Here is a 17,898-nt window from a genome sequence, read left to right on the forward strand (position 1 = left end):
CTCCTCGCCCTGAGAACGAGGTCCCCTGGCTCTGTTTTACCTCCAAGGGGCACAGAGCTCTCCCACTCCCCCAAATTCATGGCCCAGGAGCTCCAGCTCTGCTGTGATCCCCAGGCAAAGTGTGTCAGAGTCTGTAATTAATTACCTGTGCAGGTTTCAAAATTCCAGCCTGGGATTTGTCACAGTGTCAGATTCTCAATGTAGAAAGAGAATTTTGACTGAGGAGATGCTCTGCTCTACTAGGATAATTTTCTGCCTAAAATTCGTTCTTTCCTCCCAAAAAGGGCTATCAAAAAGGAACACTAAAGAGTTTTGACAGAGCTGATGACAGCCAGAGCTCTTCCAGGGAGTTCTGTGGCAGAAGATTCTTTGTTTTGCTGTAATTTCCTTTTTGTGGTGCTTACATTTATTGGCTTAGTGTACTTGAGGCAGGGTTTTGGGGTTTGTTTTGATGTTTGTTTGATCTTTGCAACTCCAGCTTTTGAGAATGATCAACATTCCAGACTTTCTGCACAGTCTCCTGCAAAGACCCAGCACATCCTTCCAGAAGAGCTGGCTGCTCAAACCCAGTGTTCCAGAATAGTCCATCTGTCTCGTTTGATTTGTCCTTTGTCTCGTCTTCCTCAGGCTGCTGCTCCTCCTCCTCCTCCTCTCTCGTTCCCAAGTTTTTGGGATAAGATCCGAGCAGCCCGGGCAGGTCCATCCCGCAGGATGCTGGGCACATCCAGCTCCTCCTGTGCAATGTAAATGGTGCTCGGGAGAGGCTGATTTCAGGAAATCACCGCGGTTGGAAGGGATTTGCCGAGCCCGGTGTGCGGGGAATGTTAAGGATCCCGTTCCCGTTATCCCTGCTGCACTTCCCATTCTCCCTCCTTTTCCCAGCCAACCTGCATTCCGGGAACTCAGTGCTACCTGACCCCAAGCTGGAATCAGTCTGGCAGAATAACTGAATTGGTTTATCTCTTTTCCATTTTTTTTTTTCCCTCTGTATTTGCATCTCATTTGAGGCTGGAGCTCCTAAGATATCTAGAATGGAGATAATTTGAAAAACTCCAGTCATGTTTTTTCCTTTGAAAGGAAAAACCAAGTTTGTTCTTTCTAAGAGGGACATACAGGTAATGTATATTTAAATAAGAAAATTACATGTCTATATATTATAAAAAATATCTCTATATTGTATATAGATATGTATACATATACAATATATATATAATGCATATATGTCTAATATAGTTTATAGTTACAAAATATAACTATGTCGTTTAAGATATGTAGTCTATATATATATGTATACTACATATCTTAAACTATAGTTATAGTTTATAACTTTAACTTTTAAGCTTGTATCTTAAACTATATAGTCTATATAGTTTAAGATGCAAGCTTAGCTCTTGAAGCAGTGAAAATATGAATTAATGCCATTTAAAAAAATTACCAAAACCCTATTAAAGGGAGTTTGCTGGAGTCAAGGAGTTTCTGCTCCAATCAGTTTTGGGATTAGAGCCAAGCTGAGCCCGTGGGGGTCTGGAGGATCACAGGAACAGACAAATGATCACTGCAAGAGTTTTTTTAGGTGCACAGAGCCAGGGCAGGGCTGGGCTCAGCAAGCTCACAAACTTTTGTTCAAAAAGATCAAAAAGTGCCTTTGCCATTGGGCTCTTCAGTCCCACCAAACACCGTTGATTTGTTTGGTCATGGACACAAAAATACACAGAATAATCCAAATATTCTGGGAGCTCTCCCAGGGATTTGAGTGGCCCATAGAGTGCAGGGGCTGCTGATGTCACCCATGGGTGAACAAAGTGGTTTGAATTATCTGGTAATCAAAAATAAGAGTGGATTTTCCTTGACATTTTACAAGATATTTGCTTCTGTTTCTGAATCAGTTTGGTTTTATAAGCAATTTGTGAGATCATGTCCCTGTCCATCATTGTTTTTCCTAAATAAATCCAGAATCCCAGAACATTTTGGATTGGAAGGGACCTTAAACCCACCCAGTGCCACCTCTGCCATGGCAGGGACACCTCCCACTGTCCCAGGTCACTCCAAGCCCATCCAACCCGACCTTGAACACTTCCAGGGATGGGACATCCCAACAAAAATTCCATTGTTACACTTGGAAAGGAAAATTTTCTAACTTGTTGCATCCCTCAAAATAAATTAAGTATCAAAGCTGAGAACACAATGCTGGAAAAAGTAGTCTGAGTACTGAAATGTTTCACTCTATTAAAACTATTTTTGGTACCACATGATACAGGAAAGTAATGTTTTTGTTGAATTTATTGAATTTTTAATTCAGCAGTGTTTCTTCAACATAAGTAAATAGACTGAAGTATTTAAATACTTTTGAATTCCAAGGGATTTGACACTCCCAAGTGTAATTTCAGCCTTTTAAAATTTATAAATATTTTATAAAAATACAGAATATATCACGGTTTAATTACTTAGGATGACTTACCCACTCTCTGAGAAGTTTTCTATAATTATGATCCACTTTTATCACAGAAAAATGTTATATCAAGAAAGATGGTATCTACCTCCACTCTCTTTTCTTTTCTTTTCTTTTCTTTTCTTTTCTTTTCTTTTCTTTTCTTTTCTTTTCTTTTCTTTTCTTTTCTTTTCTTTTCTTTTCTTTTCTTTTCTTTTCTTTTCTTTTCTTTTCTTTTCTTTTCTTTTCTTTTTTCTTTTCTTTTCTTTTCTTTTCTTTTCTTTTCTTTTCTTTTCTTTTCTTTTCTTTTCTTTTCTTTTCTTTTCTCATCTTCTTGTTTTCCTCACCATCTTTCTCAGCCTCATCCTAATGCAAATCAAGGACCTCATTTGCATGCAATACTTTAATTTCAAGCCTGCTAAGATGACACTGTTAAATATTTGCACTGTGTATTTTTACCAGCAGATTCTTCATCAGCCACATATTTCTGCAGCAGCAAATTCCAGCTAAAGTCAATGGGCACAGATTTCCAACTGCCACATAGATTTTCAGTTTTCTTCCTGACTGACCTGTTTAAAATAATTAGCTTTTTTCCTTATGCTGAGCTGACAGCTACCTGGGAAACAGCAGGTGCTCTCAATGTTAATAATGCTGTGCAGCCCAAGGCCTTTCCCTCAAATTCTTAGCATAAAGAAAGATTGCAGCAAGTCATATTTGTTGAATAAATTGTGAAGATGTTTCAGCTTAACAGAATCAGAAAGGAAATCAAAATACACAAAGCGAGGAGTAGAGAATTAATGTTGTATTTTCCCAGAGGCTTTGGTTCACCAAGTGCTTGGTTTATGGTGCTGAGATCTGTAAATGATTCCTGGTTAAGGCTTGGGTATGGATTAGTGATGGCCCAGCAGAGGGATCTGGCTTGGCTTTAGCCAGGAATGTTCTCCATGGCCTGGGGATGGCTCAGCCCAGGCCATGGATGGAGAATCCCCAGGGATGTGTTATGGACCAGGACACTCCCTGGGGATGGCTCAGCTCAGTCCATGGATGGAGAATCCCCAGGGATGGCTCAGCCCAGGCCATGGGTGGAGAATCCCCAGGGATGTGTTATGGACCAGGACACTCCCTGGGGATGGCTCAGCTCAGTCCATGGATGGAGAATCCCCAGGGATGTGTTTGCCTGGACCAGGACACTCCCTGGGGATGGCTCAGCCCAGGCCATGGGTGGAGAATCCCCAGGGATGGCTCAGCCCAGGCCATGGGTGGAGAATCCCCAGGGATGGCTCAGCCCAGGCCATGGATGGAGAATCCCCAGGGATGGCTCAGCCCAGGCCATGGATGGAGAATCCCCAGGGATGGCTCAGCCCAGGCCATGGATGGAGAATCCCCAGGGATGGCTCAGCTCAGTCCATGGGTGGAGAATCCCCAGGGATGTGTTTGCCTGGATCAGGACACTCCCTGCTCATGCTGCTGGTGACAAAGTGCCCATTCCCACACTGGCTCTCTCTGAGCCCCTGGCAGAGGAAAGGGAGTGACTTTCAGGAGCTCTGGGAAGTTTCAGGCCACAATTCTCACCTTGTCTGGTTTTCTCCAGGACCTTGGGGCTTCCTGCTGGCCCTTCCTTGCTGCCATCCCTTACACCTCTCCAGGGCTCACCTGAGCACCTGCACCAGACCTTACACCAGCTTAGGGGAGAAATTAGGGAGAATTCCTTGACTGTAGAGGTGGTGAGGCCATGGCACAGATTGTCCAGAGAAGTTGTGGACTCTCCATTCCTTGTTCAGCACCAGGTTGGACAGGGCTTGGAGCACCCTGGCACAGTGAAGGTGTCCCTGCCCTTGGTAGGGGTGGCACTGGATGGGCTTTAAGGTCCCTTCCAACCCAAACCACGCCAGGATTCCCTGATCTGAACTTTCTACTGAGTAAATCCACGTGAAGTCTTGGCACTGCAGTGCCATGTGAATCCACAGCACAGATACATTTAGAAGAGAAGATAATTTACCACTCAAAAATCAGTGCTGCACAAAACATTTTGTGAAAATGAGTTTTGAAAGCTGTTTGCTACTTTGAGCATGTCCCAAAGAAGCAAACTCAGTACCCTGACAGGCACTGCACAGTTTTAGGGAGCTGGGAGGTGTAACAGAGACAGGAAGGTTCCATTCCAGAGGGAAGCACATGGAAAAAACTTTTTCCTTGTATTTTTGCAACAATTATTTAATGATTTCCAACCCATATGCTTGTACCAGATGTCTGAACCTTCACAGGCCAAATCATATTTATTCCTTCAGACAAACAACTTCATATTACTTAATAATAATTCTCAGGATCATTATTGTCATTCTCATCACTTCAAATCCAAACACAGCAAGCATGATGAATAACACGCTTCAATTTCTCCCCTTGATTAATGGGCTCTGTGTGTGCACAAAAACACTTCACTTTGGGAGATGTGATTTCCCTGGCTAAGCCATTGCTAGCCAGATCTTTCCTGGAGCACCTCCCCTGCATTGTGGAACCAATGGAATTCTGAAGTGCAAGCACCCAAAATGAAACTTTCCTGCGTTACAGATGTTAAAGGTATTAATTGCAATTTCTCCGCATTTTGCCGTGCTTCCTGTCATTATTAAGAATTGTTACTCCTAAAATACTTGTGAAATACCTGCAAAACACTTGTGAAATACTTGTAAAACTCAGAACCTTTATATGCATCTGCACTTCAGCCCTTAAGAACTCCTTTTTCCCCTTTAGCAATCCAAAAACGCCCTGAACAATGAAACACTGGAGCTTTGCTATATTCCAGAGCCAAAAAGGAGTTAATAATGCACGATGTAGATAAGGCTGTCATTGCTCTTTGACAGTAAATATTGCCTTGTGCCAGGTTAGCTGATGTGATAGGGAGCAGAACCTGCCAGGAGCAGGAATCTGATAATGATCCTGCCTTTCCCCAGTGCCTCTGGTCTCAGCAGCTCTGAACTGGTTGGCCAAAGCTGCACACGGACAATGTCACCCTCTCCTGAAATGCAGCACAGACTGGGATGTGTCCATTAGAACAGGAGTGATCCAGGGAGGACAGGCAGTGCAATCCTCCCCCAGGGTCTGCAGCAGGGGAGGAGGCCACAGCTTTTAATTTTGTTTCTCAAAGCATTTTGACTGCTTCCCATCACCCCAGTCTGCTGGGATCTGTTTGCATCACAATACCACGCACTTTGATCAGGGTAAAAAGGGAAATATCACCATGATGGCTTGGTTTAATACAGATTTAGAAAAATTATCAGTTTCTGAACTTAAATCCCATATTTACCTTTACATCAGCATATCCATTTCAAATTTCCAAACAGTGCCTTTCACTTTCATATAACCACAGAACCTCAAAATTACTCGGGTTGAAGGGACCTTAAAGCTCATCCCATTTCATCTTTTACTGTCCCAGGTTACTCCAAGCCCCATCCAACCTGGCCTTGGACACTTCCAGGGATCCAGGGGCAGCCACAGCTGCTCTGAGTACCCTGTGCCAGGACCTGCCCATCCTCCCAGCCAGGAATTCTTTCCCAATTTCCCATTTAAATCTCCCTTCCTTCAGCTTAAAGCCATTCCCCCTGTCCTGGCACTAAATGCTCTGGATTAATTCATAATTTCAGTTGCATATTTGCCTCTGTGTCTTTTATCAGCTGTCATTGCAGCATTTGTCCATGGCAGTCCCAGACTACCATGTCCTTTTTCAACTTCTGGGATTTCTAGGGAGGTTTTGTCTCAGCTCTTGTTGGTATCCTCCCCATCTATAAGCATTTATTGATTTTTAGAGCCAAACCAAGAAGTAAAAATACAGAAGTGGGAAACAGGAATTGCAAAGAGGCAAAATGGAAGATAATGGAGGTTGGAAATGAAGCTGGCTTTAACAAACCCTGCTTTACTAAACTCTGCTTTAACAAACCCTGATTTAATAAACCCTGATTTAACAAACCCTGCTTTACTAAACTCTGCTTTAACAAACCCTGATTTAATAAACCCTAATTTAACAAACCCTGCTTTACTAAACTCTGCTTTAACAAACCCTGCTTAACCAAACTCTGCTTCTTTGCTAGTTAAAATTGGCTCTATCAAGACAACCCTTGGTAGATCACTATAAATTTAAAATTAAAAAAACAGGGACTATACCAGTGCATGACTGCACTGTGATCTAAAGTGTCCCTCAAGAATATTTCCTAATTAAACTGCTTGATCAGTTTTATTACCTTAATCAGTGCAGCCAGCCTGCAGGAGGTACTGACACTTCTGTACCACGGATCCTGCACTGCAAGAGTGGATTTATTTTCAGAGCTCTCTCTCTCTCACCAGACTGACTTTTGGGCCAGGTTTACCTGTGTGTGAGGTTCACTAAAATGAGCTCAACCTCAGCCAGCTTTATTTCTACATATTGCAGAAAATTTAAAAGCAAATAATGCTCTTATTGCTGTGTTTTATGGTGTAAAGGGTATTAACAGTCTTTGGGATGAAAACAACACAGTAAATACCAACAGTAAATGCTATGGAATTCCTAATTCTTCAGGAAAAAATCTCAGTTAATGCCCCATCCCTAAGATTATTGCAGAAGATTAAGGAAGATAACATAAGTTATTTTCAAATACACAATTTCCAGTGTTTTGCAGGCATCATGTGAATTTATCTCAGAGCATAACTGATCATCTAGATATGCAAATCAAGATTATTTGCCAAAACCCTTGACTACAGGAAGTGGTAAAATGCCCTTCAGATCAAAATAATATGAAATAATCTTACCTTCAAACTTCTCTGTTCTCCTTGGATTGGATGTTTTTTAGAAACTTTGATTATTTTTAACTCTCCAAAGAATCACAGTTCCTGTTTTAAACTGTACTTGGCCGATATTTTAACATATCCAACACAAGGTGCTTTCTTTTTTTTCTTCTCAGAAATTTGTGGGTTTTCTCTGCACCAAATCTCAATTATGCAAATTCTGTTATCATTTTGGGAGTGCTTAGTCATGGGGCTTCATTACCATGTTTTTGGGGATGGTAACTGTTGAGTAGAGAAAGACAGTGGCTCCAGGAGAAGTAGTGATAGTCAAATATAAATTATTCTGGGATATTCTGAACTGCTCCAAATTGATAATAATTATGTTATCAGGCATGGATGCCTACTAGGGTTGACCATAAGTGCAATTTATATTTTTCTGCTCTTCCACCACTGTTGGTTATTTCATGATGAGGACAAGCAGAGACTGTTCCAGGGTGGCTTCAACATTGTGCTATAAGGTTTAATTTTGTCCTTTTATGTGACAGCCTGCCAGTTTGCAGGCAAAAAAAAAAAAAAAAATTGAAATATTGTCTATCATTTTCCCCTGGAAAGATGGGATATTAATGAGATTTGAAAGAATAATTTGATGAGAATTTCATCAATTCAAATCAAGTATGACATTGGAGGGTGAAAGGAAAGCAAAGAGCACTGGGGTGAGTCCCAGCAGGCTGACATTGCACAGAAATGGACAGCTTTGGATCACTTGGAATTCCTGCCTGGATGTCCTGACGTGGAAGCTGGAGAATTATCAAACTCATCATGGGGTGTTTAAACCCCTTTGATAAAATGGCAAATGTGGAATTAACTCATTCCAAAAGCCAGAATTTCTCATCTGCCAGCATCCTTTTATTGTTAAAGGTTGATCATAAAAGAAAATGGAAATATTGAAAAGATTTTAAGAAGAAACTCTGCTGTTTTTGTACCAGAGGAGACCTTCTTAATAAAGAAACTACAGAACTACCTTCAGATAAATAAAATGTGGGGAGGGACACACGAAGAGGCATCCACAGTAAATGGGGAATAGAAAATTCCTTTCCACATGCTGAGTGATATTGATGGCTCTTGGGATGATTCACAGATTGAATTAAAACACTTTCATTGAAGGATCATTTGGTTTCTAGTTAAAGTATTGCCTCATTGCTGATATGCAAATAATGATTTTTGCTGCTGCTGCCGCCATAAAAGGCATTGATAATTCGGCCTGAGAATTTTCAGAAAAACAAGAAATAGTTAATATGATGCCCCATTGTTTCTTTCAGCAGGTGATGGCTTCCTTAGCACATTTCCCAATGTTTTTAAGCCTGCTTATGAAAACCTTTAGAAGGATTTTCCTCCATTTTTCTGATAAAATTGTACCTTTTTTAACTTATCCATTAAGTTTATCTTTCTTTTCTATACTATGTGGAAATTTTCTATTATTTTAATTTATCTTTCTTATTACTCAGATAATTATTTGTTACATTTTTTGATGTAGCTTCATTCTCCAGAATTTATTTCTGCAAGAACAGCATTGCTGAGCTACTGTCTTCAGTGGATCCATTTCTTTTTATGTGACATTCAAGTACTGAATATTCTAAACTCTGTTAGCTCTGAACTTCTCTCACATTACTCTACCTGTTCCCTCCAACCACACGACACAAATGCAAATTCCAAGGTGTTTTTTCTCTGCTTTGAGTGGGGTTTTTTTTCCCCTGTAAACTACAAAGTTGTGTTTTATTTGTATAACTACGGGAATTTCTCAGTGCGGCTTGGCAGTGAACAATTGGAATCTCTTGACAACGGGCAATTAAAATCTCTCCTTAGTTTTGTGTAATTGAGGGCGTTTTGATGGAGCTCATTGTCGGTGCTGAGTGATCAGGACCAGATTTCTGCAGAGGACTTTCCTGGATTTAGGAACGTGCCCAGGGCAGCACATTCCTGTGCAGTGTGACATCGTGGAATCCCATGGGACCCTAAATCCCATCCAATCCCCCCCTGCCATTCCCTGCCCAACCTGGCCTTGGGCACTGCCAGGGATGGTTCACCCATCACTGCTCCGGGCAAACTGTGCATCCCTGCCCACTGGAAATTATTTCATGAATAGTTTCACTGTTGAACCTCCCTCGTGCTCAGGGAAGCAGCATTTCACAGTCTGAAAGAGAACCCAGGAGCATCCAGGCTGCTCACAGGAGATTTTAACAGAGAATCAGTGAAACAGCAACATTTGCCTTCTTCCAGCTGCCCCTGCAAGCTCCAGGAGCTGTGCTTGGCTTCTTGGGGCTGGTGATTTTCACCTCCCTTGGGATTTTGGATGCACTTCACTTCCAAATCACTGCAGTCCTCTCCAAGATACTCAAAGCTAGAAAATTTTGATGTTAAATGAATAAATTCCTTCACAATCTAATGTTTATTGTCCATCTCATTATAAAAAAAAGGCAAGAAAAATGTGAATGTGAGGATGTGAGAAATGTGAATAAACAGGAGAGACACAAAAAGGGAATGGGGGGAGCTGGTGGAGAGAGAGAGAAGTAAAACATGCTTTAATTCAGGTATTTAATTCAGGTGATCATTGGCATGTCTGAGCTGTGTGCCTGCACCCACAGTTTGCCATGTAAAAGAAGCAGATGTGCCAAAGGAATCCTTTCTCGAGCTGTTGTAGTTTCAGCACACTTAGAAAAAACACAATTTCTGCCTTAAGAACACCTGAAATCCCTCCAGTTTTTTCTAGGCTTTGTTTGATGCTTAGAATGAAAAAGATGGACATGTTTGTAGGGAATAAAGCTGAATGTATTTTGTGAAATTACTGGCTGCTATGTTTTTATTTCAAACATGCCACCTACGTTGGAACTAAAAATGCTCCACAGTCTTTTTATAATTCATCTTTGCTGGAAAGCAGTTGGTGGAGAATTTGAGTAGGAAAACCCAAACATTGCATTGGCCTTGAATCCTCCTGAGCACTTTTCTGCAGAGGGTCAGCAAGGATATGTTTTGGGAGCTGTTTGAGTGTTAGTTAATCAGAAATAATTTCATTTTGATTCATCACTAGAGCCCTTCACAAATACAACCTCATAATTTTTCCTCTCTCTGAATCCTTTAAAGAGAAACTCCTGAACTTTCCTTTTCCAGCTCCTGCCCTCACTGCAATGGCAGCAGGGAAGAGAAAGTCATGTTTACTAAAAAACCCTAAACTGCCAAAGTAGCAGTTTAAATTAGTCATGCAAAGCAGTATTTAGAAGTTATCCACAAAATTACTCTGGATGGAGAGGATGAATGTAGATTATTGCTCAGCAGTATTTGATACTACAGTGGTTAATTCAGTAAAATGCTTCATTTAATATCAAGAGTGTCACTAATTTCAGCAGCAGAGCCACAAGCTCCATTTCTGTCAGCGTGGCAGGACAGCAGTTCTGGAAGAAAGGCATTCAAAGGGTAAGCTCTGCCTTTTTTAGCTTTGAAAGCTTTGTAGGTGCTAAAACAATTTTGCTAGAGGACAAATCACAGTTTACTTTTTGCTTCCCTTTTATTCCTTCATTGCAAACAGAAACTCGAGGCATGGAACCCGTCAGAATGAGAGGTCAGGAGATTTCTTAGGCAGGAATATTTCTTTACCCAAGCACAGTAAGCATTCAGAATCCTTCCTTGAGGACAGGCCCAGGAAACAAGGAGCTGCCTTCCCATGGCTTCTGAGACTGGATGTGGAGCAGGGATTTGTCTGAGACTCTCCCACCTAGGCAGTGTTTTCCATGCACTGAAATGATATTCATATTATATTTTTCTGCACAATTCAATGTTTTTCAAACGGCCTTCCCACCTAGGCAGCCAGGAATCCTGTAGCACTGAGATGTTCTGCTCCTTTCCTAGGAAATGCACATTTTACAAACTGGTAAAAGTGTTACACACAGAGTTCTCAGTGCATTGGCACATGGGCTGATGTCAATCCTGCCAAAGGAAGGAAAAATTTGGAAACTGGAATGAGTGGGGCAAGAAAGTCTGGGCAGAAACCATGAAAGAATCTTATTGCTGAGCAGGATCCAGTGTCTTTGCAGTTTCCTGACACACAGCACCTCATTTAATGTGGTCTGAAAGTGTCATCCACAGGAGCCAACTTCTCCTGAATTTTGCTCCATAAGATGAAGCACTGTGAATTAATGGAGAGCTGGAGAAGGTTGAGCTCTCCTGAATTTACACTGCCACTCTGCCCCCCCTGGGATGGTCAGGACTGGGAGAAAGTTGGGGATTTTGCATAATTTTAACACATGGTAAAGGTTACAAGGCACAGCAATGCGTGACACATTGTCTGACTGCTGATATTAAGCTGCAAGACAATAAAGTAAATTTCTTTACATAATGACCTGAAAGATTAGTTACGCTTGATAAATGTGACTTGAGAGACTTTCATTGAGCTCAGACTTTTCTCTGGGAGCAGAATTACATTTCTTAAAAAGGTCTTAATGCATCTGCTTTATAGATAGGGAAATTTCAGAATACAGTCCTAAATATCCTGATAATAAATACAGACCATTAAATTGCTAAATGTTGCTGAAATCTTTTATGCTAATCCAGTTGGTTCTTGGAAGATATATAGAGATATATAGAGATATATAGAGATATTCTAATTGGTCCTCAAAGTGGAGTTAGTGAAGATGAGGTAATAGTGATAGGGATGCAGAAACATCTCAGCCAAAACAATTTCCATAGAGAATTAGAGATAGACTCGATTTAGGGAGGTCTTTGTACAATATTTAGCTGTGGCCCAGCTGGCCATGACCCCAGCCATGGCTGCAGTTACTGGGAGGACACAGACTGGAGCCATGGGCTCAGCAAAGTGTTTTGTTGTCCCTCCAGGCTGCACAAACTGGATTAAATGTGGTAACAGTCAAATATTTTGGGAATTCTGGTGGAGCAGGTCTGTGTTTGCTCCTGGGGCTGCAGCTCTGATGATCAGCAGCTCTGCTCCTCTCCTCGTGGAACACAGCACGAGGAGTTCTGAGCTTTAGACATTGGGACATCATCTCCCATGGTTATTGTGGGAAATATAAACTGGGAAATATCCAGGAGGAAGCCAGAGATATAATCTCTATGGGACTTTTCACATTTCAAAGATGAGGGTGATTCCCATGCAAGGAACCATCCCAAGGTCTTGTCTGAGTTGGTAGAAGCCTTGAGAAGACATTAGGTCACTGTGCTGGGGACAGGCTGGCCACAGAAACAATTCCAGAGGGATGCTGCAGCTCTTCTCAGTTGTATTCCTCCTCCAAAGGGCATGGCCCCACCTGCCTGGACAGCTTATTCCAACACTTAACTGTGCTAAATGCTGGGAACCTGTTCCTTGAAATCTGACCTTTAGCACTGACATTGCAAAGCTGTCAACTCGGAGGTGGGCTCTGCTGACCCTTTAAAAGCAAACAGTTTACAGCACTCAAGAGCTGTTCACAAAATTTATTACTGAGAAGCATTAAAGTCCAAAACCTGTGAGAGAAATCGGGGAGGAATTGCAGCCAATTCTGATTCAGTGACTTCCTAGAGGCAACTGGAAATGTGGTGCCAGTGGAACACAGGAATCCAAGGGGGAGCCACAACAGCAAATTGTTTGTTTCAGCTGTACAGTTAGTGAGAGCAGAAGGAAAAGGGTGAAACCTTTACTTCAGCTTGGAAATTGAACACTAATTCTCCATTTGTGGCTCAGATCTCTCCCAAACCTATTTGTCTTCAAAAAGAGCTGAAAAGATGCTATAAAACCTACATTTTTCTAAATAAGGGATGACCTAGGCGATCTACTCCAGCTCCAAATTGCACCTGGTGGAATTGTGTGCCTGCATGATGGGATCCCGAGGTCAGGGAGGGGGATCAGGGAAGCCAAGCATCACCAGCCCGGCACCTACAGGGCTTTTGCAGCTGGTCATGACAGTCAGCTGTGCTTCCAGCACGTTCTGAGACTGGATAAAGATGATGTCCTGCAAAGAGAGGAGGTCCCTGGCTGTGGCACAGTGCTCCAGCACAGGTAGTGATCTAATGGGAAGCAGAGGAAGAGGGAGAGGGGTTTGCCGGAGCCCGGCGTGATGTGAATGTTAACAAGTCCTCTCACGTCATCAGCTTCCCTGCTCTCCACTCCCTCCCTCCCTGCCTTTCTCTTTTATGAGCCAGCCTGAAATCAGGGAATTACATGCTAAGGAAAACCCTTCAGCTAAACATATAATTATTCTGCACAGGATCAGTGCAGCACAGTTAATCAGTTTACCAACTGAATTAATTTTTATTTTTTTTTTATGCCTACGTCTCCTGTTGAGGGTGCAGAAATTCTGGATTTAAAGGGGAAGAAATGGCTCGCAGTTGTGAAATGAGTATCTACAGCAGACCATTTATGAGGAGAGAAACCTCCACTGCAGGCTGTTTTGGCAGACAAACCTGTCAGTCCCCAGGACTTTGAATCACAGACTCTGTGTGGAGTTATTACAGGTACTTAAGGAATAGCTGGTTTCCCATTTTAATTTTCAGCTGTTCAATAACACTGCATTCTCTGAAAGTCGCAGCTCTATTTCATTGCATTGTGTTTCATTTCATTTCCTTGGACTGCTTTGAAAAGTGAGTATTTATTTGGACAGAGGTGTCACTTCCCTGTAAATGAGTTCACATTTTAAATGACCTACTTGTAAACTGCTCCCCTTAGGAAGTACAACATCTCCAATGCTCCTGGTTGTAAAAGTACAGAGAATTCCCTTCAGACTTTGCCTCCAATGGAAACTCAAACTCTCACCCTTTTGTTAATTCAGTAAGGCATCCTAGCTCCCCTCTGCACCCCAAACCCCCAGATTCTGTACAGGACTCCCCATAACATTAAAATAGAGGGGTTTGGGTTTGGAGTATTCACTGATAACCTGCAAAGTGTCCCCGAGTTTCACAGGGAGCTCCTGCTCCACAAAGCAACAAAAATCTCCAGGTGAAGCATTCCAGATGCACATCTTGGGGGGCAGTTTGCCATTTACTCACATCAATATGTTAAACCTGACCCAGGGAAAACTGACCAGCTAGAAACCACTCTGACCCTAAAGGCACTGGGGAGTTTTATGGGTAATGTTTGCTTTCCAATGGGGCCACCATGAAATCTGAGCAAGGCAAAGGTTTTTCCTGAAGTACCTTTTGGGTCCCCAGGAAAACAGGTAAGTTATGTAAGAAATGGCTGTATACCAGGGGAAACACCTGAAAACTATTTGGAGATGCTTAAAACTTTGGGGGAAAAAATGAATACTGACTAACAACTGTTGCTAAAAATACCTTCCCAATTCATGTTGTCAGATCCTTTGAAACCTTCCCTTTTAACCACAGTGCCTTCTGCTGTATCTGCTAAACTTTACAAAATATTTTTGTATAAAGACAGTTTTTTGACACAAAAATATCTGGAGTTTTAACTTCTAGAACCTCTGAGAGCCTCAGGAATCAATTTCCCCAGACTTGCATGGCCTTTTCAGGTTGTCCACACCATCAGATGCAGCTCCCTAATTGAATTCCAGTTGAGTGCTTTCCTGAGAAAGGAACTGTGGATAAATACAAGATGCCAACTTGTCATTACAATGTTCCTTAAAGCCTACCAATTTTTACTTTTTTGGCAAGTAACATTTCCTAAAGGAAAAGAACAGAAGGGTGTCTCCTCTTGGGGGGGCTCAGGCTGCAGCTGCTGCTCTCATTGGAGCTGTAACCAGGACACATTCTGGGGACCTGGGTCTCAAACCATTAACATCATTCTCGTGGCTTCCTTCCATCTTCTCTACAGTTATTTGATGCTTCTGGTACTCACTGCTGGTTAGTTTCAAAACCTGGGCTTTGCTAGCAGATTTTAGAAATAAGTTCTAATGGCTTCAAGGGATATGATAAATGCAAGTTTTAAAAGCGTGTTGCTATCATTTCCCTGGGAAATGTGTTATCATTTACAATCTCCACAAATAAAATGAATTGTCTACATATTTTATGCCCCCCAAAGGTATATTACAGTGGCAATATTTGTTCTATTGTTTATTAACATGTTGCTATCTACAGTCAAGATATATAATCATTCCTAAAGTGGTAATTTTTTGAAAGTGTCTTTAATTTACCTTTTAATTCCGTGAAAGAAGTGACCTTTCAGAATAGAAGAACTACATAAAAACTACCTTATCACTGAAAATCACTGCCTGTGCAGATCTCTGACCTCCCTGGCACAGGGATTTAGCAGAGAGGCTGTAGCCAACAGAGCTGAGCTACACAGCACATGGAAATTACAGGCAAACAGTGGCCACAGTTGGGCAATTTTTGCAAAGTAAGGTAGTTACAAGCAGTTTTAAACTGACCCCACTCTGCCATATGTGTGGGTTAGGTCTTTCCTTTGGCTGCAACTGAACAATGCATCTGCAAAGGTAAATGCTGGGATAAAAAGGAGGCTTGTGATATTAACGTGGGGAAAATGGACAAATGTGCAACTTTCCTGCTTGTGGATGCACAGCTCATGCTACCAAGGAAAAGATCAACGTTGTGAATCCTTCAGTGTACATTGCATTATCTTTGTTTATGCCTGAACACAGAGGCACAGCACTGGCAGTGCTGCCTACTCCAGACATCCCTGTGGATGGTGCACTGTGCAGCCTGCTATGGAAATCAAATTGTCAGGCAACTCCAGACATTTCAAAACCTGCTGCTTGTATGACCTTCCTCCACTGCACATCATGGATTACTGTTCCCCAAGATGTAATTAGTTCGTATCAGAGAGGATAAAAAAGCAGCAGGAAGTATTTTTTAAATTTAGCAACAAGTATTCCACACACTTTGACACTTAATTTATATTATAATTCAAGTAAGGAGTTAAAATAGCAGAGTGATCTGTCCACTTTTTAACTATTTTATGTACTGAGAATGAAGGTGTGAATCAGAAAACTCCTCTGCACACACATTAGGATTTGATATCACCTAATGACATTGGAGCCTGGGAATCAACCCTGTATCTAAAGGTTTAGGATCCATCCCAATGACCTGTTTAAGCCCTCCCAACTACCCCGAGTTCCCAAACACCTGAGACACAAAGTGCACACATTCCCCTAGCCACCGTTTGCTTCACAAGACCCCGTGCTTGTAAAAGAATAATTGGCTGATAATGGCAACGTGTGTGATGAGCACCGAACCAGCCCAATTCCAGCCAAGTGTGGAGATGTAGCTCAGCAAAACGAGATCAGAACCATTCCCTCATTACTGAGAATACTTTGAAAGCTTTAAGGGCATTCGACTGGGCATCCAATTCAACCCTCCCATAAGTTCAATCGTCACATTACAGGAATCATTTCCGTGAGTAACCTACACCCCAAATATGCACCTCTTCTCCTTATATAACAGAGATCCCCCGTGGCAGGAATTATTGGTCTCAAAGACAGACAGCTCATCAGAAGCACCGTATAACAACACTAATGCATCCCACCGGGGGAATACATCCTCCCCCCACTCCGCAGAAATTTAAACCACTTATCATCAGAACAATCCCTCGCCCTCCCATCCATCCCGGTCTGTTTGCAGCACAGCCGAGCATTGTCAGGCAAAACATGTCACAGCTGACGGCTGTGTTGTGAAACTGCGAATGTGCAGGGAAATCATCATTCCTGTCAAGTTATCCCGGCGAGTTTCCCCGGGAGCCGCGCTCAGCTCTGCGCCTTCCCGCGGCTGGGCAGCCTGGACAGGGCAGGAGATGTCTCTGAAGGAGCCTGGACAGGGCAGGAGATGTCCCCGAAGGAGTCTGGACAGGGCAGGACACGTCCCTGAAGGAGCAGGATGCTCAGCCCAGCTCCCGGTGCTCCTTGTGGTACCCAAAACTACAGACAAGCGCTGCACAGCCACTGCATCACATCACCTGATATGAGCAAACCAGACCTAACCAGGGCAAATTTAAAGCAGCCAAACATCCCGAGGTTACCGTGTGCGAGGCACAATGGAGCCGTGAGACACAAACACTTTCTGTCTGCATTGTCCAACAAATGCAGCCGATCCCCGCTCCGCTGCCGGCAGCAATTCCCACAGCACAGCCCGGCTCCAGCAGCCTCTGCTCAGCCCTGCCTCTAACAACTACCGGGCAAAGCAGCACAGGGATGGTCGGAACTGAATAAACTCTTCCCAAAACAAAGAATGCACGCATGCAAATCGCCAGGATCCAAAGTACAGACAATACACGGCAATAAACGATCCTACCTTTCATCCAATCCACTACTTGCTTGGGCGTCCACTTGCTAATAGGTTCCATAACGAGAGCCATCATCAGATCACTTTATCATTCGCACCAAAATCGGGGGGAAAAGGAGAGAAAAATTGTATCAGAGCATGGCTGGGCTAGGAGAGCTGTCGGGTTTTACAGTGCAGTTCAAAGGGAAGATGATGCTTTGTCCCTCCAGGTTCCTCCCGCACTGATTCAGTAATGTATAAAATTACACTGCTTGATCAGCTCTGGCACCTCCCCCACTGCACACAGCCTGCAACACCCGGAGCTCCGAGCCAGGAAATGGTGCAGTACAGACTTACTTACCAAAGCCTGTGCCCGCCGAGCCACCGGCACGGAGAAAACATGGAATTACAGCCGGAGCTGCTCCGCACGCCGCGCTCGGCGGAGCTGCTTCGTTCCAGCCAGCCCTGGCATCTTCATCAGGCAAAATGTCACTACTGTAACTTGATAGCAGATT

General features: G+C 42.8%; 1 protein-coding gene across 2 annotated transcripts in view; it reads right to left on the bottom strand.

Moving 5' to 3' along the window:
• The window catches only part of LOC106860426 (connector enhancer of kinase suppressor of ras 2-like), a 169,734-nt gene extending 151,836 nt beyond the window's left edge, over window positions 1–17,898 (bottom strand). For both annotated transcript variants that reach the window (XM_088173082.1, XM_088173081.1), the window contains exons 1-2: window positions 17,745–17,898; window positions 17,414–17,487 (exon numbers count right to left, since the gene is read on the bottom strand). In XM_088173082.1, coding sequence (XP_088029208.1) covers window positions 17,414–17,487; window positions 17,745–17,785 — 115 coding nt within the window. In that variant the 5' untranslated portion in view covers window positions 17,786–17,898. The remainder of the gene's footprint in view (window positions 1–17,413; window positions 17,488–17,744) is intronic.

Source organism: Sturnus vulgaris, chromosome 14 (assembly GCF_052056855.1).
Source record: "Sturnus vulgaris isolate bStuVul1 chromosome 14, bStuVul1.hap1, whole genome shotgun sequence".
Taxonomy (NCBI): Eukaryota; Metazoa; Chordata; class Aves; order Passeriformes; family Sturnidae; genus Sturnus; species Sturnus vulgaris.